Below are 23,546 nucleotides of genomic sequence, written 5' to 3' on the forward strand. Positions count from 1 at the left end.
TTTAGTGAGTCAGTATCATTTTCTCCTCAAGTCAGCTTGTGCTGGGGTGTGGACCGCACAGAAAGTGTCCTTTAGAGGCCTAAAGTGGGTGACAGTGTTGTGATTGTCAACCCTAATGGAAGAAGGCAGAGGCTACGCACAAAAGTCAGAACAAATAACAAAGCCAGACACTTTCACCCGGGCCCAGGACTCTGTGAGTGGGTGGAGTTAGCAGATGGGTCACCTTGAGCTTTTCGAGGTCATCTTGTGTGGTTATTTCTGGAGCTGTGAAAGCTTGTCTGGTTTTCAGCATCCTTTGCTTTCCAGGGGTGGTCTTCATAGCAGTGATGGTTTTTGCCTGTGCGCATGTCTCTTTGTCTTACAGACAGACGCTTTCCAGAAGCCCGTTCCCTTGGAGCAGCATCCCGACTATGCAGAATACATTTTCCACCCCATGGACCTTTGTACATTGGAAAAGGTTGGCCTCCATCACAGGGCCTGGCCGAGGTAGCACAGGTGCCGAGACGGCTGAGGCTCCTCCTGTTCCCTGTCCAGGCTCCAGTTAGATTAGTTCTTGATGCTATCCCGCTCTGTTTCATTCGGATAGTACTCTGCCTTCCATGCCCTTCCTCTGTGTCCTCCTCCTGGGGATCGCGGGGGGGGGGGGGGGGGATTGTTGAGCTGCACAGGCGGTAGCCCCAGCTTGGGGGAATTAGTGACTTGATTGATTGGCTTCTCACTTCCCCTTTCGGAGGCGCTAATGAGAGCAGCAGGAAGGAGAGAGAATGACGTGTTTGGAAACCTCCGGATTAGCAGTAAAGGGGCTTCTTAGAACTGAATTCCCTTTGCCCATCAGGCTGTTTCTCTAATGCCCGAAGAGCTTTGCTAAAATTCCATGGTGAAAATCACACTTGAAGCGTTTGCTTGAGCAGACAACCCTCATGCAGATTTCCCAGCTCAGCAGCTAAGTATGGTAGGGCTGGGGCTGGCATGACTTCACCTGTGCAGGGCCTTGCCTTTGATCCCCAATTCTGTAAGAAAACAAAGGCATCCATAAAGTAGAACATGATGTCATAGTGTCTGTGTTAATAATCCCCCCCCCCAAAAAAACCCCAAAACAGTAGATGACATTTACTTTGGGAAACTCTGTAGACCCTTATGGTATGCTGGAAAGAGAAAGCAGTAGAAAATGACAGGGTTGGATTCTAGCTTCAGGCGGGGCTTAGGTGCCGTCACGTTGTCCAAAGTACCTCACTGGCTTGTTGTGAGAGGCCTGTGACACCACGGTGACTTTATTAGTAGTGATACTCAGCTCCATGAACTGTTGTCTTCATTGGCTGACGCTGCTGAATAAATGGCATCATTTTCAAGATGAGAGTCTTCCAGTCATTGTGCTGACTCTTGGGTGCATTTTATAGGGTTATAGATCTTGGACCCAATAGCATTCTGGGAAACGAGTCAGAGAGCACCGATTAATCCGGCCGATGGCTTCTGTGACAGGCGTAGGGGACCCGGGTGTTAGCCCTGCTGCCTGTAGTCACGCTGCTCTCTGGCTTCTCTCCCCAGAATGCAAAAAAGAAGATGTACGGCTGCACAGAAGCCTTCCTGGCTGATGCCAAGTGGATCCTTCACAACTGCATTATTTATAACGGGGGTGAGTAGCTTGGAGGTTCCCAAGGAAGAGAGTGTGCTTCGAGGTGGTACGGTCTCCTGTCCTTTGTTGAGATCAGTCAGGTGTCATGGACTGGAGGGATGGCACTGCCTAGCAACGTCTGTTGCTCTTCCCGACCGTTTGTTTTCCAGCACCCGTGCCGGGCCATGCGACACTGCCCGTAGCTCCAGCTCAAGGGATCAGCTCTCTTCTGTCCTCTGCGGCTATCTGTGTTCACGTGTACACCTCTCCCCCATACATGTAATGGAAAAGAATTCTGGAAATAACACCAGGCTTAGGTGGCTGAGAACATAGATTAGTCAGCAAAGTGAGGATCTGGGCTTCCATTTCCAGTGCCCATAAGAAAGCCAGGTGTCACCACAGGTGTTTGTCACCCTAGCTGTGTGTGTGTGTGGGGTAGAGGCAGGGGACTCTCCCTGGAGGCTGGCCAGAGCCCTCGGATCGGTGAACTTCAGGTTCAGTGAGGGGCTGTGTCTCAAAACGCTTGCAGAACAAACCGGGAGTGCACCTGATACCGAGCCCTGATGATCAGATCAGACAAACGTGCTTGGGCTCCCGTGGATGAGCTTAACACCTGCTCCAGCTAGGAAGGCCAGTGGAGTGGGCGAGTGGAGGACAGGGATGCTTACGGTGGCCATTATGGGTTTTTCCTGTGCACTGCTGCTTATTTAGTTCCTAGCTGTGTGTGTAGGTTCGGATAGTGAATATTTTTGTAGGCGCATGTGTGTGGGTGGGCGTGCACCTGTGTGCGTGCACATGGGAGAGGCCTGAAGTGTCTATCCCAGGTTCCACCTCAGGTACCACCTACCTTGGTTAATGCTTGTCTGCTGGAATGGTGTCTTCCCGGGTCTGGAGATAGCCAGTTAGGCTAGAATGCCTGGCTGTTGAGTCCTTATGCTTTTGGGGCTCGCATATACTGGCTGAGCCATCTCCTCGGACCAACAAATTTACAGTTTCTGGAAATACTATTAGGGCAGAGAGAACGCAGTCCTTTGGCCGTCTTGACCTCTGCTTTAGTGCAAAGGAAAAAGGCCTGGCGTTAGCTCTGGACCAGATGCTCACATCATTAGCTAAAAGGAAGGGACTCCTCCTGATGCTTAGCCATTAAGTAAGTGAGAATCTTCTCCGTCTGTTTTTCTACACAGCTACTGGTGGAGTCTTAGATACTCTGTTTCCTTTTTGCATTGTGTTCTGAGATTATAGGGTTAAATAAGGCTCCTTTCTGCTAATTATAGCCTTTAGAATGTCAGAGTACTTTGAAATATTAACCTCATCTATAGGGAATTCCACACCAACTACCCAATTGTAATACGATAACAAAACTTGGTCCTTGATAGAAAAGTTAGTAATTTGAATCAGTATCTGAAGCTTGCTTTTTTTTTCTAAGTCTTTAAATGATGAATATTTGCGGGGGTGGAGGGAATAGGTTAAAATATTTCTAATGCAAGTGTAATCCCAAGGCAGGTGGCTTGCTGTTTGCCTTTGAAATAATCCAGTTTCCTTCTTCCTTAGGAAATCACAAGTTGACACAAATAGCAAAAGTCGTCATCAAGATTTGTGAGCATGAGGTATGTGTGCCCTGCCTTCCTGGTGTCGGTGCCAGTGTCTCTGAGGCCCAGGGCAGCCCAGTGGGTGGTTACAGTGACTTCTGCATTCACTGAGTTGTGTACAGCCTCTTGTCTCTTCAAGTATGGGAAAATAGGGAAGAGGGGCCCCCAGTGGTCCAGGAGCCGGCTAGTTCAGCTATGATCTAAAGGGGTTGGGTGGGAGGAGATTTAGCCCGAAGCTGTGGCAAGTACAGGGAATCCTGAGTTTTCTCTGCTGTCAGTTTCTCAGCTTTGCCTTTCGCCTCCACAATTGGGATTGAGGGGTTGAGTCGGTCCATGGAGTCATTCATTCCTTTTACAGGGGTTTGTAGATTTGAGCTAAGGGGAACAAGCTTATAAAGTGTCTGTCTCTTCCTCTTTTTTTTTTTAAATAGGGTCTTGTCATATAGCCCAGGCTAACTTTGAACTTGCTATGTAGATCAGGCTGGCCTCTGCCTCCCTAGTGCCAGGAGTAAAGGTGCCACCGCTCCTGTCACATGGCCTGGCCATGATGGTGCAGCCCCAACCTGATTGTGTGGTTCTCAGCATGAAATTAATAGATAACAATGTGTGCTATGGTCAAGAGACTGGATGGCTTTGCTAGTTGGTGGCTCTTTCCTGACTGCTTTCCAGAATGGCTGTAGCTGGATCTGTATGGCAGTGTGTGTTCTTCCTGACACCTTATCAAAAGGTTTATCTATTTATTAATAAAAGTTTTTTATTTTACGTGCATTCGTTTTTGCCTGCAGGTATGGCTCTGTGAGGGTGTCAGATCTTGGAATTACAGACAGTTGGCTGCCATGTGGGTGCTGGGAATTGAACCTGAGTCCTCTGGAAGAGCAGTCAGTGGTTTTAACTGCTGAGCCATCTCTCCAGCTCCCTATTTATTTTTATTTATGTGGGTATGGGTACCTGTGTATTTATGTAAATCACGGGTGTACAGATGTCTGAGGGGGGGCCGGAGGGCAATTCCCTTCGAACTGGAGTTAACATGTGGTTTCAGACTTCCTGAGGTGGTGCTGGGAACAGAACTTGGGTTGTTAGCAAGTGCAGCACGTGCTGAGCTTCCTCGCATGCCTGTTTAAATTTAAAAAGTGTATATATGCATATTTCTTCCATGTGAGCGTGGGACAGCAAGCAGCATGTCACTGTCGTTCCTGTCTGCATTACGCTGTTAGCGAATTGTGACGGAACTCACTTTGGACTAGAACGAGTTGCGCGTGAGGAGGCGCATCCCCGCTCATTCAGTTCCTTCCGTCTCCAGTTAAGCTGGCTCAGGATGGGGACGGGATGGATGTGGGTTACAAGATGAAGATGTAGCAGAGCACCTGTTCCATGCCTGCGTCCTGCATGGTGGTGGGAAGCAGAGAGAAATACAAGACCACCGATACTAGGAGCTAATAGCCATTGAGTGTGGTGAGGCTTTAGAGATCTGCTGCCTGGGTTCAAATCCCTGCCCTATCTCTCTGCGACTGTGATCTCTGGGGTAGGTTACTTGAATTTTGAGGGCTTCATCTCTCTACTCCATACTTTAAAACGAGATGACAGTAGTCCGTCCTTGTCCCACTTATGAGGAGTAAGTGAGTTCCCAGGTGTGGGCGGCTTAGGCGGGTCTGGTTGTGGTCAAGGTGGAGCGACTGACTATAGATGGCCCGGGACGTCTAGATGACGTGTACTAAGTCTGTGGAGTTTACTGCTGTGTAGATTCTGTGTTATTCATCATCCGTGATTGCCTAGGAAGAGGTGCAGGCCCAGAGGCATGAGCGATGTTTGTCTGAAGCCTCTGGACTAGTGCCAGGCAGACTGCGACTTCAGGTTGAGGCCATTGGTTCTAAGCCTGCTGTCCACTTACCCGAAGGTACCATCTTACAAAGGAGGGGACAGCTACTGTGTGGTTGAATGTTCTGGTTGTCATTAGTGCGTCACAAAAAGTGTGTGACGCGGTCATGGTTGACAGTGATGTAGAGACTGAGCGGGGAAATGGGGGAGGTGGAAAGCAGAGATTCCAGACAAAATTGGTCCAGCTGCGATTCTGTAGGTGGGCGGAGGTCAGATTGCTCGTGGCCTGGATGGAGCCTAGCAGTTATTGAAGTTTTTTGTTAATTTCTCAGTTTAGCTTCTAAGGATACCAGGCAAAGTGCACATACGTATTCAGGCAAGACTCCCTTCCCTCCCTCCCTTTCTCCCTCCCTCCCTCTCCCTCCCTCTCCCTCCCTTCCTCTCTCTCTATAAACACACACACACACACACACACACACTCACTCACTCACTCACCAGAAAGCAAACTGTGCTGTGTGCACCATTGTGAACCTCTCGTTCCCAGCATCTGGGAAGCTGAGGCAGAAGGATCTTTTGATCACGTTGAGGCCAGCCTGGGCTACCTGGCAAGATTCTGTTGCTATCTCCCTGCCCCCTAATGCAAGAGAAAAACCCAAAGAAGAAAATCTGACCTTGAAATCAAAGTACAAGCACTTAGCTACCAGGGACTTCCTGAGGGCTGCCAGCCGTGAGGCCGTCTCTGGGGCTCCACGCTCTAATGTGTTTTTGCCTTACAGATGAATGAAATTGAAGTATGTCCAGAGTGCTATCTTGCTGCTTGCCAAAAGCGAGACAACTGGTTCTGTGAACCCTGTGTAAGTTGGACTCGATCCCTTTAATTCATTGCTGTAACTCTGGTGCCTTCGGTGGCTATACCAAGAGGGCCCTCTTCGGGGATTCATGAGATGAGGTTGTGAAATTTTATAAAATGATCTGTAAAAGTCAGGGCAGAATGGAGCTAATTGGGCTTGGGCAAACCTCTTGGGCTGAACTGTTTTGTCCCAGAGTTCAGCATCCTGGTAACTAGGTTGACTCAAAAGTGGGATGTGGCTAGTGGGATGCAGGTCACAGGACGTCAGAATCATGCCTGCAGTTTTCTGTGTCATTCGTAAATCTGGTTCAGTCTGTTTGAAGACCTTTGGACATGCGTCCCTGAAGGATTGTCTCAGTGTCTCCAGAGAGGTACAAAGTTACCCTCATGGACTTTGTTTCTCTTACAGTGTTGGGCATTGATTGGATCAATGTATGTTTATTTTAAGCAGTGGTTCTCAACCTTCCTAACGCTGGGACCCTTTAATACAGTGCCTCATGTTGTGGTGACCCCCAACCATAAAATTATTTTGTTGCCACTTCATAGCTGTAATTTTGCTACTGTTATGAATCCTAATGTAAATATCTATGTTTTCTGATGGCCTTAGGTGGCCCCTGTGAAAGGGCCATGTGACTCCCCAAAGGGGTCATGACCCACAGATTGAGAACCACTGTTTTACAGAGATGCAGGTTGCGGGGTGGAGTGAGTATACATGAGAGAGGCAGGGCGGAGGGTTGGAGAGGGCAAGACTGGACAAGCGACAGTTAACACACAGCTCAGGTTTCTGAGCCTCTGGAGATAAACACCAGCTCAGCCACAGCCCTGGGGAGTCCCCGGCAGATGAGCGACTCCTGCATAGCTCTACACTTTCTCCAAACAGCACAGAATAGGTGTTGACTGTTTCTGTGGTGCCAAAAGAAGTGCATTTGCTCATGCATGGTCACTGCGGTAACGAGCAGAGCCAGGATCCGAACCTGATTCTTTTCACTGTTTCAACATTTTTTTAAGAAATAAGTCAGGGGGGCTGGAGAGATGGCTCAGAGGTTAAGAGCATTGCCTGCTCTTCCAAAGGTCCTGAGTTTGATTCCCAGCAACCACATGGTGGCTCACAACCATCTCTAATGGGGTCTGGTGCCCTCTTCTGGCATGCAGGCATACACACAGACAGAATATTGTATACATAATAAATAAATAAATAAAATTTAAAAAAAAAAAAAAAAGAAATAAGTCAGGGTTTCTTTGTGTAGCCCTGACTGTCCTGGAACTCAGACATCTGCCTGTCTCTTCTTCCTGAGTGGCGGGACTATAGGCGAGTGCCACCTTGCCAGGCTCACTTTCAGCTGTTAAAGCCCTCCGCTCTGTGAGGCTGCACACCTGCCAGCGAGCACCTGTGTGAGGGCCCTGCTGGCAGCTGTGCCGTTTTGTGTATGACTCATGCTGTTTTGCCTTCTAATCACTGTGAAAACACCATGGCCAAAATCAGCTTGGCAAGGAAAGGGTTTATTTCTTCTTAAAGCATCATCTAGCCAGGCGGTGGTGGCGCACGCCTTTAATCCCAGCACTCGGGAGGCAGAGGCAGGCGGATCTCTGTGAGTTCGAGACCAGCCTGGTCTACAAGAGCAAGCTCCAGGACAGGCTCTAAAGCTGCAGAGAAACCCTGTCTTGAACACCCCCCCCCAAAAAAGCATCATCTAGGTTCGTCATAGCAGGACCCAAAGTAGAAGCAGTGGAGAGGTGCTGTCTACTGGCCTGCTCAGCCTGCTTTCTTATAGAACCCGGGACCGCCAGCCCAGGGATGGCACCATCTACCAGGGGCCAGAACCCTACCATATCTGCCATTAATCAAGAAAATGCCCCACAGCTTTGCTACAGGCCAATCTGATGGAGGCCTTTTCTCACTTATAGTAGTCCACCTCCCCAAATGATTCTAGCTTGTGCCTAGTTGACAGAAACCTACTCAGCAGAGCCTGTCTCCCTGTGTTCACTTTACCTTGACTTTCATGTGTGTCCTGCTGCCAAGTATAATGCCAACTCTGCATTTTGTTCTTCTTCTAGAGCAATCCGCACCCTCTGGTCTGGGCCAAACTGAAAGGGTTCCCATTCTGGCCAGCGAAAGCTCTGAGGGACAAAGATGGGCAGGTTGATGCCCGTTTCTTTGGACAACATGACAGGTGGGAATTTAAAAACAGACTCCAGGTGGAACCCTGGGAATTTACATCAGATATCAAAGGTGGCGGAGCCAGCTTGCTGTTATTTTTGCTGTTTTCAAAACACAAATTCTACCTTTTATTCGTTATGATTGGCTGTTGTTTTATTTATTGTCACAACAACTGGTGTTGCAAAAAACATTTCATGGTTCTGTGTTAAGCCCAGTGAGGGGAGGGCTTCAGTCCAGCCCTTTAGGAGTCTCGGGAAAGAATCTCGCCTCCACGGTTGTGTCGATGGATCTGGCTTCGGAATGAGTTCCATGACCGAGAGAAGTGCTGCTGTTTATGTGCAGTTATTTATTTTGTCTTCTGGAGTGGATTAAACCTGTGCAAATTCCTTTTAAAAGTAATGCTTTTTAGGGACCGGAGGTAGTTTCCTAGATTGCCACTAAATGGTTCTCTTAGCGCTAGATGGACTAGTTCCCTCCCCTTTTCTCCATATCTAAAATGGGAAATGATGGGGGGGATGGGGATGATGATGTTTTGACAGGTGTGAACCCTCCCTCCCAGCCTCTCCACCCTCCCCTTCCTCCCCTTTCCTTTCCGCACAGGCTGAATGGAGTTATGGAGTCATTCCAGCTAAGAGCGGCTCCCATTGCTTTGGCGCCCCGCCTGCCTGCGAACTGTGGGTAACCAGAGGTGCTGCTTAACGCGTCCCCTTTCAGCATGTCACTCAGGATTGCGGGAATCAAGGGTGCCTTCAGAACCTGTCCCCGCTGGGACGATGTAGGATTGAGTGCATAGGAGTTAAAGTGTGTCCCACACAGAATAGACATTTTTTTTGTTGATACCAGCATCACAAATAGTGCTTACTCTGTCAATTTTTGATTGATTTACAAATCAAAGGAGAAAAAAATTAGAGAGATTTAGTTTCTTACAGAAATCCCAGCAGGTCCCTTGTCTCACTGAGGTGGTACTGGCTTTGGGTATCACACTTTAGTTTTGACTCCCTCCTCGGGCTTTTTCTGGGGTGAGTGTCGGGCTCATGTAGCTCAGGCTACTCTCAATATGTTTTATATTGGAAGGTGACTCTGGGCTCCTGGTCTTCCTTCTTCTGCTTGAGTGCTGGACTTCCAGGCATACTCCTTGAGAGAACCCAAGGCTTCCTGTTTGCTAGCCAAGCCCTCTACCAAGTCAGCTCCATCCCCAGGCCCTCCTGATCCCGTCCTGTCCTGAACTTTAGCATTCCTTCATTTGAAGGAATTTGCTTCCTCGGGCTGCAGCCCAATTGCTGGCAGGTGGATACTTGTCCAAGTGAGCTGCTAGGCTAGCTCTCTCTCAGCTGTAGGAAACGCTGGGTGTGAGGTAACGGCTGACAGCTGGAGGGGCGGAGCTCTGGAAGGGCTGGGCCTGTGATTTGAACCGGGGTAGAGGAGAGCAAGAGTTTGCTTTTTGTTCCCATAGCAGGCGGAGTTGGTGACTGGCTGTGCCCTCCACATCTCATCACAGAGCCTTTGTGTTCATAGCTTTGTTTGCTTGTTTGTTTTTTGGTTTTTCGAGACAGGGTTTCTCCGTGTAGCATTGGTGCCTGTCCTGGAACTAGCTCTTGTAGACCAGGCTGGCCTCAAACTCACAGAGATCCACTTGCCTCTGCCTCCTAATAGTTTAAGGTTCTTTTATGGGGCAGCATTGTGGAGTCATCTCCAGGGGTGTGCATTAGTGTGTGGCACAGCAGCGTGTCCTCATTTACCAAATGGTCCTAGACCCACAGAGTGGCTCTGTTCCTTCTACTGTGTCAGTCCTGCCAGCCTGCCAATGAAGGTGTCCTTGGGGACACGGCATTGCTTGTACTCAGTGCTAAGGCTATTGCCTTAGATGTATGTATACAGTGTATCCCTTGGTCTTGGCTGAGAGCCAGGCCTTTCCGGTTCTCTTGCAAGATCAGGATCCTTCTTGGCATCTGCAGTGTTTTGTTGTTTCCTCTACTGGCCTGTGCTTACCTGGTGTGCTTACTTTGGGCAAGGTGGCCCTGCTGCGGATGTGTGGACAGTCCACAGTGCCATGGTACCAACACTTTGGAGGCCCAGGGTTTTCCTGTTCCCGGGAGCTGATGTGCAGTCTCCCCAGGGGAATGAATTCTTGGTTTCCAGACAGGAACTCCCCCCACCCCATCCCCTTCTAGATAGGGTTTCTCTGTAGAACATCCGTGGCTATCCTTGAACTCACTCTGACGATCAGGCTGGCCTTGAACTCAGAGAGATCCACCTGCCTCTGCCTGGGATTAAATGCTTGTGCCACCATACCCAACCCTAGACAACCAACCCAGGAAGGCCCATCTACAGCCTGCTTTGCTAAGATGTGGGGAAATTGTGGTATAGGGACCCATAGGAGTCACACAACAGGCAGCTGTCGTTCTTAGAATGCTCACTTCACTGGGGGAGTGGGGGGCAAAAGCAGAAGCCTAGGCATACAATGGTGAGCATTCAGATTGTCAGGTTGATTGGCTGGAGAATGACCCATGGAGGCTCTGGCGGCAGTCACGGGACACCCTGAAGACTCCCTCTGTGCGCTTTTCTGCCTTTTTCCCTTTCGGGACAGGGTTTCTCTGTGAAGCCCTGGTTGTCCTGTAGACAGGCTGGCCTGAAAGTCAGAGGCCTGCCCTGCCTCTGCCTCTCCAGTGTTGGAATTAAAGGTGTGAGCTACCACGCCCGGGATGCTTTTTATCTTTTAAAAGAATTGTTTGATTGATTTTAGATACATGTACCATTATCTAAAACTATAGAAATTCTTATGCCAAATGATTGCTAAACCTTAAGAAAAATACCCGTTAGCCTTCATGTACCTACTGTACAATTGAGGAGGGGATCCTTGTGTAGCCAGGCTAGTCTTTGATTTTGCTCCTTCTGCCTCAGCATCCTGAGAGCTGGGGTTGCAGGCACATACCCCTGTCCCCAGACATCAGACATTTCCCTACTCCTTGAAGTTGCTGCTTTCACCTCAGTCTTCCTGGAGAGAAAACTGAGGCCCAAAGAGGGTAATACCTTACTCAGGGTCACTCAATTCCTTCCCAGGAGTTCTGTGGCTCCTGCCTGAGGAGGCCTTCTGTGCTGAGGAAAATCTCTTTTCCTTTTAAGCAAAAAGCTTATTCTTGCCTGGGCCCCTTAAGGCTTTTAGAAATAGAGTAGGGGGTGGGAGGTAGTTGTGGCCCAGACAGGGCAAGGGCCTTGGGCCTGTGGTCCCTGACTGGGAAGCCCTTGGTGCTGACTCAGGACTGTTGAGTTTGCTTTGTTGGAGTTCTGTTCTCCTAGGCGGAAAATACTGGGGCAGCCCTGGGGACTCTGGTGGCTCTCACTTCTGCCTCACCTAGCCCCGAGCCCTGCCTCATCCTGCTTCTGTTTGACTTCTGCTCAGCCTTGTTTCTCCTGCTTAGACATGAGAGTCTTCAGGTCCCGGCAGGAATGTGTCCCTAGCACTTCTAGCACCCTGAGATCAGCTGTGTGTTTGGGGGTTCTCACTTGCAGCCAGGCTTTTGCTGAACTTTGCTCAGGCCTCCTTTCTCATGCAACATTTCCTCTTCAGGTGTAGGAATTCAGTGCCAGCTGTTGAGGTGGTATAAAATGCTGTAGAAGAAAGCCCAGGGAGGGCTGGGTCCATAGTCCTGTGTGGGCGCTGTGGATATAGCCGGGCAACTGTGCCTCTTACTGGAGCACGTCGCTTCTTTCCCCCAGCTCTCCCCACATCCCATGGCTTTATGCTAGACTTAGGTTTGAGGTCCAGGCACCCTAGAATTCCTTGTCTCCATGGAAAAGTATTTGAATGAGGTTGAGACTGTGGAGCCAGGAGTGCACAATTAACAAGATGTTCTGGTGTCCCCAGTCCACAGGAGCATGGCTGGGTGCTCTCAGTCCTACTGCAGTCATGGGGTAGGGTGGGGGTGCTGATTCTGGAAAAGCACCTCACTGCTTTTGGTTTCGGGGGGTCTCTGCAAAACTTACTGGAGTGTGGGGGGTCGACAGAGGAGAAATGCAGCAGGTGGAGCGTGTCCACCCCAAAGCCAAAGACTACTTTTTTTTTTTTTTTTGGTTTTTCGAGACAGGGTTTCTCTGTGGCTTTGGAGCCTGTCCTGGAACTAGCTCTTGTAGACCAGGCTGGTCTCAAAGACTACTTTTTATAAAGAGTTTTCTCCATGGTAATTTTCTCACATGCTGCCAGGTGTGGCGTGGAACTCAGGAGGCGGAGGCAGGAAGATTCTGAGTTGCAGGCCAACCTGGACTCCATAGTGAGATTTGAGACACTCAGATCAATCTGAAATTTGTACCTCCTTCTAGGAATAGGAACTTATAAAGGACAGTCCCATTTGGAACTGCAATTTAAAAAAACAAACCAGAAAGGAGGTCCATGTTCAGCTGAGCAAGATCCAGGAACTATGCCCTCTTCAGATGTGTTGTGGAGGACTCTGACTGGTTTTTCCTCCTCTGAAACAGCAGAAAACCGAAGGGATTGTCGCTCCTTTTATTTCTGGTTTTTAACACTCATTTGTTTACTTCTTTATGTGTGTGTGTGTGTGCGCGCGCGCGCGCGAGCACCACAGCGCATGTGTGGAGGCCAAAAGACGACTCAAGGGAGGTGGCTCACGGCGGTTCTGCCGAGCAGGGCCTGCCTTAGGCTTCGCAGCAGTGCCTTCACCTGCTGAGCCATCTTGAAGGCCTCCATTGTGTGCCTGACAGATTAAGATGGCCAAGTGTGTGGAGCGCTTTCACATCCTGGCTAAGTTTTGTTGTTCGCATTCCATCCCTAATACCTCTGTGAAGTGGATCATTCATTAACCATTCAAAACATGCCTTTTATTTTAAAAGGAGAACCCACATTTAAGAATCTTGGCAAGCGCCCGCCAGGCTAATTTGGTTTGCATTAAGAAAATTAAAAATGAACAATCTTGGAAATGAGTGAAGCTGACTCAGTCTCTCTCTTTTGCCCTCCTAGAGCCTGGGTCCCCATCAATAATTGCTACCTCATGTCTAAAGAAATCCCCTTTTCTGTGAAAAAGACTAAAAGTATCTTCAACAGCGCCATGCAAGAGATGGAAGTTTACGTGGAGAATATACGGAGGAAGTTTGGGGTTTTTAATTATTCCCCGTTCAGGACGCCATACACCCCCAATAGCCAGTACCAAATGCTGCTCGATCCCAGCAACCCCAGCGCTGGCACTGCTAAGACAGACAAACAGGAGAAGGTGAAGCTCAATTTTGACATGACAGCATCCCCCAAGATCCTCCTGAGCAAGCCCCTTCTGAGCGGGGGCGCAGGCCGCAGGATCTCCCTGTCCGACATGCCACGCTCCCCAACCAGTACGAACTCTTCCGTGCACACGGGCTCCGACTTGGAGCAGGACCCCGAGAAGAAGGCCCCATCCAGCCACTTCAGCGCAAGTGAAGAGTCCATGGACTTCCTTGATAAGAGCACAGGTCAGCCCCAGTTGGGAGAGTGGGGTAGGAGGCTGTTGGGTGCACTCTGGTTCTTGGGTGCCTCACCCATATGTACAAGCAGGCCATCACAGCCATCATGGGGTACAGTGATGGACTTGGTAAATGAATAACCGGATCCCAGACATGAGGAAAGTATTTCCAAAGGTCATTCCTACGGGGTGGAGTTGGATCTTGAATTCCTGAAGGTCATTGCTAGGGCTCAAGGCCTCTTGGATTGATCCTCTGCCACCATCTTCAAGTGCTGGGATTACAAGTGTGCCCACCACAGTTGCTCTTTTAAAACATTGGTTTAAAGTTAGAGCGCAATAAAAAGTGTGTTCGTGTGCAAGCCCCACATTTCAACAAACAGCGTTTTATATAAGCTTGTGTTTCATTTAGTGTCTGTCTTCCTTGGGCTGGTGTACGTGACATAAAGCTTTGGGGCAACATTCCTTGTTCATTGAGACTTTTCAAAGTCCCTATCCTAAAAATACACAACCCTCTCATCCCATCATGTTTGAGATACTTGCTAATCCTGAAAGGCGGCCATATAAAATAAAGCAGACTGGGTGTGAGAGCGCATTGCTAGGTGGGGAGCATTTGGGAGGTAGAGGCAAGAGGATCAGGAGTCTGTTGACTACAGAAGAGCTTGTCTCAAAACCAACCAAAACCCTCAAAAAAGAAGGGGTGATATTCAGGATTGTTTGGCTCTTGCAAATTGCACCCATTCCTGTGGGGGGCCCACAGCGGATGTTTTTTCTGTATTTTGGTCATGGCTGTAGCTATGGACATTGGTAGCTGAGTTTCAATAAAACTTTATTGATGTTGGTTGGTGAAAACTGAAGCCTGACTTTCCTATAAGTGTATGATTAAGAACTATTGAATTGGTTGTTCTTGGTGGGGAGCTGGATTCAGTTCCCTTCATCCACGTGGCCACTCTGTAACCACATGTAACTCTCGTTCAGAAACTGATGTTCTCTTGTGACCTTCTTGGACATCAGGCATGTAGGTGGTGCACAGGCTTAAATGCATATATTGGGGGGAATAGCTATTGAGTTTTTTTGTGCCCCCTCCCTCCCCGTGCTAAATAACCTGCTTAAATAGCAGGCCACACGGGGAACAGATTGGGCCCATAGACCCTTGTTAAGGTGGCAAACCTGCCTGCCAGGCCACGAAGCAGGCTTACTCCCTGCCACTGCTCCCTCCTGCCCTCGGCTGTTAGCAGTGATGTGGGAAGGTAGAAGCTAGTGGAGGGAGAAGAGGATATACACATTCACGTAGACCCCTCCAGTCAGGGACAGTTGCCATCAGGCTGGGGCCCGTCCAGAATGCCAGAAAAGTCTACCCTGGCATAGAGTGAAAAGCCATGTAAGCAGCTTTCAGAAGCCAGAGTGTCCCAGTTGTGCTGTGATGGAGCACACCTAAGCATGAGAATTTAGCGCCTTGTGGTATTCTTTCTTTTTGTGACAGGGTCTCATCCTGTATTCTCAGCTGTCCTTAAACCCACAGTGCTCTGCCTGCCGGTCTCCCTAGTGCTGGGATTAAAGGTGTGCATGAGTGTGAGCATGTGTGTGTATGCATGTTTCATGTGAGGATCAGAGGGCAGCTTGCAGAGGTCAGGTCTTTGTTTCCACTGTGTGGGTTCAAGGGCTTGACCTCCAGTTGTCAGGCTCAATGGCAAGAGCCTCTGCCTGTGGCAAGCCCCGTCTCACTGGCCTGGCCGCTTTTTCCTTTGGGAGACCCAGTACCTCAGCCTAGAAGCAGATAAGACTTTCTAAGCAGAGGCCTCCGCTCAGCAGGGAGCCTGGAGCTGCCATAGCCCTGGCTTCTGCTGCCTCCAAGTGGTTTCTACCTCCACTGCACCCGTTTATACAGGCCACTTGGACAGACTGGGCTTCATACAGACCTCAGTGAAAAAGTTCAAGCGTGCTCTGGTACTGTCCTGAGCCTGCAAACTCTTCTGAGCTAATGGTGCTTTGGTCTTCTTGGCATTCCACCATAGGTTGCTGCCAGGGAGAAGGGAGAGTGTTTTCACGGACTCTGTCTTATTGTGAAATCAGTAGTTGCCATGACATAGCTGTCCGTGACAAATACTTAAGTCCCTGCTAACCCTCCCTCCCCATGACCAGCTCTCCTAAGCAGCTATTAAGTTGAACCTCAGGCACTTATTCAAAGTCATGAAGGGAGCGGAGTGTGTTTGACAGGTGGTGAGGGCAATGAAAAGCAGAGTTCTGTCTCATCATGACCCGCTGTGTCTGCTCATGTGCATTGGTGTGGAATGCCTGCCCAGATGGCATTCACAGAATATTTGTGTGTGCGTGTGTATGTGTGCATGCATGCGTATCTATGGCACTTGTGTGGAGGTCAGGGGAGTCAGCTTTCGCCACTACATGGGACCTAAGAATGAAACTCAGGTCATCAGGCTTGGGGGCAAGTGCCTGTACCAGCTGAGCCATCTTGGTGGCCCCAGGCATTTGGCCTTTTGATTGGAGGTGCATGCTAGCATTCTGGGTTTTTATTTTGTTAAGGGCTACTTAGATTCATGAGTGGTGTATGACTTGAAGGTCCCCAAACCCTGACTGAACCAGAGCGGCAAGGGCTTCTTGTGAGCTGATTCTTGATGCAAATGCAGAATGGCAAGATTGCTGCTCCAACAAGAGACACCTCAAATATATATAATGGCAACAATGTACTGGTTCATTTCGTGTACATGCAAGTGTCCCTGTCCTCTAGCTTGCTTCTGTTGCTGTGATAGATGCCCCAGCCAATGTACTTGCAACTCTATCTACAGAATTAGGAAACAGTTGCTTTACCTGAGATTTTCATCACATGCAGACTGGTGTCCTCTGGTCGCCTGCAGCTTTAACCATACTTTGCCTTTTGCTTTATTTTTGAGACTGGGTCAGGGTCTACTCTGTAACCCTGACCGGCCTGGAACTCGCTATATAGACTAGACTGGCTTTATTGTGTGTGTCTGGGTGTTTTGCCTACATGTATGTCTGTATACCACATGCATGCTTATTGCCTGTAGAGGCCAGAGGGCATCAGGTTCCAGTCCTTCGTCTCTCCTCCCCCACCCCTGCTTGTGAGTGAAATTTTTTAAAGAATTCTTGTAGTGGTGAGTTTGTTGGTAATGCACACTTGAAAATGACTCACTTGCGGCTGGCAAGATGTCTGTTGATTGTCTTATGAGCTGGGGACCTGATTGAATGTCAGGCAGGGTGGTGCACGTCTGTAATCCCAGTGTGGGGCAGATCAGGGTGGGTCCCTAAGCCTCCCACCAGCCGGCCTAGCCTGTTTTGGGGGAGTTCTAGGCTAATGATGCCCTGTCTCAAAAGACAAACAAACAAACTCTGAACACCACATGCTTGCACACAAAATGTGTACACGTGTCCTGCCCTACAAACATGCACATACATGTACACATGGCTCGTTTCTTCTCAGTTCTTCGTATAACAAGCACTCCACTTCTGTTTGTTCCGATACTATGGAAGTAATAGTGATTACCCCAGCAACAGGCCGCAGGGAAAGGAAGGCTGCCTGCCTGGTTGCTAGGCCAGGCAGTCTGCAGCTCCTTCTGGTAAAATGGATTTAATATGTATAAAACTTCACCCTCAAATAATTTTTAATGTCTGTTGAGCACTGGCCTGCTGACAGTGGACATGCATCTAATTGTTATTCCTGTCCCATCTCCAGAGGTGGGAAAGGATTTCCTCATGTGCTCCTTGGTTCAGATATAGGTCTCTCAGCTCAGGAGAGACATTTGAGACGAGATGCTAATTTCTTATTTATGGCCATGAATATCTTGCTTCCACGCATGTAGGTATATTACAAGTGTACCATGTACATGCCTTGCCCATGGAAGCCAGAAAAGGGTATCAGATCCCAAAGAACTGGAGTTACAGATGTATTGGTGCTTGCCTGCATAGGCCAGAAGAGTTCTGGATTCTCCGGAACTAGAATTAAAAATGGCTGTGATCAGTGTGGGTGACGGAAATTGAACCTGCGTCCTCTGTAAGAACAGCAAGCGTTCTTAACCGCTGAGCCACTTCTTTATCTTTCAGGTGATAGTTCATGGTGGGGATTTTCCCATGTCTTGTAGGATATTTAGTGGCATCTGGGTTCTCTAACTAGATGCCAGCATGTGTTGCCCAGCATGTGCTGGTGAGGATGGTGCATGGAGAAACCAAAGTCTAGCAAGGAAATAGGAAGTTGATGCCACCAGTGAGTGCTGACGCCACACTTACTGAATGCCTGGTGCCCTCGACACAGTGGCTTCTTAGACTCAGTCCTCACTATAGGTAGGTAAGTGTAGGTGCTTTATTCATCCCTGTGTCCAGGCTGGCGTCCCTGTCCTTCTCTCCAAGGGACCTGCAGGCAGTCACCTTGTCTAAAGTCAGCAGGGGCTGGGATTTGAACCCTAAAAGCCCACCTCTGATTGAATCCAAGTCTCTCTAGTCTTTCCCATGCTCTTAAATCGCAGAGCTGGAGGTTGCTGGGGGGTGGGGTAAGAGTGCATCCTACACTTGCTGAGGATGCAAGTTTTGATTCCCAGCATTCAAGTTCTGAGGGACCCAATGCCTTATAGGCTCAGTGGGCACCTGGACTCACATGTACCCCCCAAGTTCTAGAGCTGGAGTCTTACCTACCCAGCCAAATGCAGGAGCTTTCTTCTTCCTCAGATGCGTCTGGCTGTGCAGTGTTGGCTGGCTTGCAACCTGCCATATCGCTGATCAGAGTCTTGAACTCCTGATCTTTCTGCATCTGCTTCTCACTGCTGGGATTACAGAAACACCATACCTGGCCTACGTTTTTATAATCTCTGGCGGTGTCTAGCTTCCTGCCCTTGTGGACCATTCATGCCTTCTTGTCGGGACCAAATCATCTCACTTCAGGTCAATGACCAGTCTGCTGTTTTTAGGGTCCAGGAGCCACACTGGGCGGTCCCAAAAATGTGTGAGGATAAACAGGTCTGGACTGGGTGGGTTTCTTTTGTTTGTTTGTTTTTCGAGACAGGGTTTTTCTGTAGCTTTGGAGCCTGTCCTAGAACTAGCCCACTTGTAGACCAGGCTGGTTTACAGAAATCCGCCCACCCCTGCCTCCCAAGTGCTGGGATTAAAGGCGTGTGGCACCACCGCCAGGTGACTGGGTGGGTTCTTAGGAAGCTGTTAACCCCTCTAAAACATTTGGCCTTTGTTCTGCTTGTTTAACCAGTGAAAGAAACCATTTGAAGTAAGTTTAAAAGTCTCAGACATTTGGTTCATGGTCTGTCCTTCCTGTAGGAATTTGAGCCTCACAAAGAAGACAACAACTTGCCAACACCCCTCTTCCTCCCGTCATCTGGTACCCAGCTTTCTTTTGAGCATCCTGAGAAACCTTGAGCCAGGGGCTAGAACTCCCTAGGGCTTGGCCGGTGGCACATGTAGACTGCTGGGGAGCTCCTCAGATTCCCTCTAATGCCTGGATCTGGCCTATGGTCTTGGTGTCAGAGGGGCTTGCTCTAGTCACTGAGATTTATACCCATGAATGGGCCAAGGCATTTCAGGGGTAATTTAGCTGCTTTGTGTTTAACAGGCTACCTGGCTCAGTCACCCTCTTGTTTGGTGACAGCCCTTTGCTGGCAGTTCATGGTGACTCTCCCTACTGGATCTTATCCAGGGCACCCTTGAAGAACACCTTGTGCCTCCTCTCCTGCCCTCAACCCAGAACCTGTGAGCTTTGCTGCTTTACTGATTTGTGAAGCTGGCTTCTAACCATGACATGCTTTTCCAGCTTCCCCAGCCTCCACAAAGACGGGGCAAGCAGGGAGTCTGTCTGGCAGCCCGAAGCCTTTCTCTCCGCAAGCACCAACACCCATCATGACGAAGACAGACAAGACCTCTACCACTGGGAGCATCTTGAACCTGAACCTGGGTCAGTGGCGTGTGTGTGCGCGCGTGTGTGCGTGTGTTTGGTGGCAGTGGCTGCTTCTACACTTTGCCCTCCTGTGAGCGGTTCTTGGCCATTGAAACTGTAAGAGCTTCGGTGAATCGGAGGTGAGGGGTGAGCTGGAGGAAGGAACAGGGCGAAGGTTTTCCTGAGAGGCCTGTTGGCATGCAAAGGTGTTTTCCCACAAATTATCCTGGGCCTGTGTTTACAAGTGATCCGTGTAAACCAGTTTCCTCCTGTGAAAATACACGTGACTGATGCCAAGTTTCGTGAGTCTTACCATTTCTGGCTGGGTATGCTGATAGTATCCTTAATTCTTCTACTTACTGTTTTATGAGTATGGTAGCCCAGTTCCTGTAGAGGCCAGAAGGCATCAGGGTCCCCTCGAACTAGAGTTACAGATGGCTGGAAGTCGCCATGTCAGTGCTGGGAACCTAACCAGGATCTGTTAGCAGAGCTGGTACCCTTAACTCCTGAGCCATCTCTCTGGCTTTTTTTTTTTATGTTAATTTTCACCTCCTGAATTACTGGCTTTTATGCCCACTGGCCTTCCATTGACTATTTTGTTTCTTTGCCTCGTTAGACGTCAGGCCTAGTTCTTTGTGCATGATAGCTGAGCAGTATTTCTGAGCTACATCTGCAGCCCCTTGGCTTTTTGTGACAAGGTTTTGACTTTGTAGTGCAGGTGCCCTTGAACTTGCCCTTCTTGTAGCTCAGGCCTGCCCTGGATCTCAAGAGACCGTTACCTCTCAAGTGTTGGTTATAGGCATATGCCATTGGACCTGGCTCCAGTTGGTGTGGTGTGAGACAGAGGTGGGAGAGGGGAGGATCGGATCAACCCCTGTAGTCCTAGCTTGCTGTTAATTTTCTGTGTAACTTAGGGTGGCCAGCATACATCCCAGGCAGCAAGGGGCAAAAAACGTGAGATTCCTGGTGGGGGCGCCTATAAAATAGACTGACATGGGCCTGTAGCTTCCATGTTTTGCTGAGTAATGGAATGCTGCCACCTTGTGGTTGGAGGCTGGAGGTGCAACTAAGTGTCCGTTCCTATTGAGGACCTTGGCACAGAGACCCACAGCCCCAGTGGATCTCGAGGTTGAGAGCTGGGGTTAGAGTGTTCAGAAGGAGCAGGTGCCCTCGGCCCCTGGAGCAGGTATGGACCAGTAAAAGGTAGAGCGAGGGGAGCAGGAGGAGGGGGTTGATGCTCCAGTGAACTTGGGACAGAGTATTTCCTGGGGGGAAGGAGACCACCAGTGTGCAGAACTGTGAGTTCATGGCATCCCCCAGGCACATGCCACCTGATAGGTGGTGTGGGTTCCCGGGGTGACAGGGGCAATCCTCTTTGTCACCCATTTGCAGCCTGGCTGGGGGACAGTCAAGGTCCTTCTAAGATTCCACCCAGAACCACCAGCTGATTCAGAAGGGAGCTACTTGCTGTCTTGGGGACATTTGTTCTAGGAAATGTGGTTTCTTTTTTGGGGGCTGCCTCCCACCTGCATGCTCTGAACAGAAGCGCTGAGCAGAGGCGTTCTCACAGTGACATTTCCTCTCTGCCAGTCATGCCTGGCAAGAACAGCTCCTTCTGTGCACCAGGGGGCCCCTGGGCATCCTAGCGATACCGTGGGTCTTTGACGCTTGGCTTGATGGGTGGGTGGCACAAAGGTGGCTCCCGGGATGCCATGATTTCTGTCCCATCTTCCCCCATAGCTCCTTCTGGGGTACACGTCTCATCTTAGCCTGTGGGGGCGAGAACATTGGGTACACGCATGGGTTCCTGGGGTGGAATCTCAATCTCACAGTGAGAGTTTCTGCTGGGGATCCAGGAGAGCATGGTCTGTGGTCTGTGGGTGGGAAGGTTGAAGGGCAGAGCTGTATTAGTCGTCTGCCCGTGTGACATGTGATCCCGAGTGCTGGAGGCTGATGGTGAGATTATTGTCCAAAAAGCAGGCCTCTATTAAAAAGAGCTCAGGGAGGAAGCCACACTAGACAACTGTGAGGCAGGCCAGCGATTGGCTGGGTTTGACTCCAAATTTGGAGTGCATTATTTTATTTCTCTCCGTGTAGCCTTGACCGGCCTCGACCTCTGCCCGCTTCTGTCTCTTGAGTGCTGGGATTAAGGGCATCTCTCTCCCTACTAGCTTGGGGAGTTGTTCTCTCCACCATTCAGGTCCGAGGGCCAGAATGCAGATTGTTAGGTTTGGTGATGGGTGCCTTTGATTGTTTAGTTCTTTTGCTGGGCCTTTTCTTTTGTTTAGTTTTTTGAGACAGGTATTCATATAGCCTGACCTGAAACCAAGGCAGGCCTTGAACTTTTGACCCTCCTGCCTTTTCTCTTCATCACCGAGGGAAAGGAGCGGCCCAGCTGGTTGGCACTCTTGACAAAGCCTTGTGTGTTTGTCCTTAGCGCTGCTGGCACCTCCCTCTTCTTCCCTTTCCCCTAGTTGACACTGTCCCCTGGTTTCCATCTCCTCTATGTGTCTGTACCTTTGGTTCTCGGTTCTGAGGCAATATTTGTTCTCTAGAATGTGGGTGTCCTTGACTGGGGGTGAGGCTGGGGCTAGGGCTTTTACTATCCCAGTAGGGCAGTCACCCTACCTCTGTGACTTTCCTGAGCCCTTTGTCATCAGTGGCAATGCAGAGGACGTCAGGCATGTCTGTATTCACGTTCCCATTCTGTCCCTTCTTCCCCACACTAAGGCTCCTTGGCTGTACCCCTGGCTTCCTTTCCTTAGAAGAGGCTGTCTGTTGATGCCAACATAGGAATCTGCCTCTGCTGGGTTTAGCATGTGTTTATCCTAACCCTAGTTGTGGGTAATCTGGAGCCTCCATCCATCCGAATGGACGCGAGGTTGTTATCCGTTCGCTACTGAAAATAGCTGTGATGAAGACATTCCTGCCCACGCAGGAGGGAAATCCACAAGAATGAAAGGGAGGGCCAGAGGCCTCGTGGGCTTGACATTTGGAGGTAGTTGCCAAGTTGCCCTGTGAAGTTGCTCGTCTTCATGCTCCCTTGCAGACAGGGAGGACTATGCCTTTCTGTCTCTAGACTGGCTATTTTTCCTCCCTGGTTTCCATTTATAGCTGGATCTGTCTTTATGTCTGAAACGTTCAAAATGCTGGCAGCGAGCAGGGAGCTGGAGTTACTCCCGGTATAGAAGGGTGGTGGTGCACCTCCCTGCGATGAGGGAGACTGCTTGCTGCTTTCTCCCCACAAAGGAGAGGCAAGAGTTCAAATCTAGCCAGCACTCCCAGATTGTTTGGCTTAAGTCCCCAGAAGCCTGATCTTAGGCCTGAGGCGCCCCCCCCCCCGCAGCCCTGATGCATGAGATGAATAATAATAGTTTGGATAAATATAATAATTTGTTGGCCAGGGAAGCCTATAATTTTGTAAAATGCAGGGGGTATTTTGCATTGTAGTATTACAGTGTTTAGTCTGAGATATAGGCTCACCCAGTAGTCCAGGCTGCCCTGTTTGCTGTGAAGGTCAGGCTGGCTTTGAACTTGCAACCCACCTGCCTCAGGGTAAAGTTGAGAGCATTTATACTGTCAAGCCAGCTCTGTCTCCTTGCCTGTAACTCACAGAGAGGATAGGATCACGTGGCCCTGAGTGCCCAGCACTCCTGAGCCACCTGAGGTAATGCTTCAGATGCTTGGAGCCTAAGGTGGGTGTCAGGAAGTAGTTTTCCTTTTTGTTCCTGGTAGATTAAATAACCACTCCCTTCCTGGAAGCCCCTGAAGCATGCCTCTGTATGTGCTCTTAAGAACATGTGTAGAGGTCATAAAGATGGATGCGAGGTCCAGAAAGCAAGGGGAGACCTGCAGGCCAGGACTTGCTCCTTCCAAATCCCTTCCATGATTCCAGCTAATCCTCGATGCTTTCAAGAACACCTGTGCCCACACAGACCCGCGGGGCCGCTTGTCTTGACGTTCAAAGGTGACACCTGCACTTGCTATGAGAATGTTCCATTCCTTCCCTTCCTTCGGGGACCTTGAGGTGCGTGTGTGTGTGTGTGTGTGTGTGTGTGTGTGTGTGTGTGTGGTCTCATGTGGGGGGGATCGTCTCACAGTGGGTCCTTCATTGGGGCGATGCGTGAATTGGAGCTGTTTGGGGCTTCTTGTTGACAGGGGCTTCTGGGAGCT

The 23,546-nt window shown here is 49.6% G+C and overlaps 1 protein-coding gene across 22 annotated transcripts in view; it reads left to right on the forward strand.

The window, feature by feature from the left end:
- Window positions 1-23,546, forward strand: part of Zmynd8 (zinc finger MYND-type containing 8) — a 97,143-nt gene that overhangs the window by 44,627 nt on the left and 28,970 nt on the right. For all 22 annotated transcript variants that reach the window (XM_038329440.1, XM_038329443.1, XM_038329425.1 and 19 more), the window contains 7 exons: window positions 365-457; window positions 1,546-1,633; window positions 3,164-3,219; window positions 5,793-5,870; window positions 7,922-8,037; window positions 12,997-13,478; window positions 19,251-19,391. In XM_038329440.1, the coding sequence (XP_038185368.1) occupies window positions 365-457; window positions 1,546-1,633; window positions 3,164-3,219; window positions 5,793-5,870; window positions 7,922-8,037; window positions 12,997-13,478; window positions 19,251-19,391 (1,054 nt within the window). The remainder of the gene's footprint in view (window positions 1-364; window positions 458-1,545; window positions 1,634-3,163; window positions 3,220-5,792; window positions 5,871-7,921; window positions 8,038-12,996; window positions 13,479-19,250; window positions 19,392-23,546) is intronic.

This window comes from Arvicola amphibius, chromosome 5, assembly GCF_903992535.2.
Source record: "Arvicola amphibius chromosome 5, mArvAmp1.2, whole genome shotgun sequence".
Taxonomy (NCBI): Eukaryota; Metazoa; Chordata; class Mammalia; order Rodentia; family Cricetidae; genus Arvicola; species Arvicola amphibius.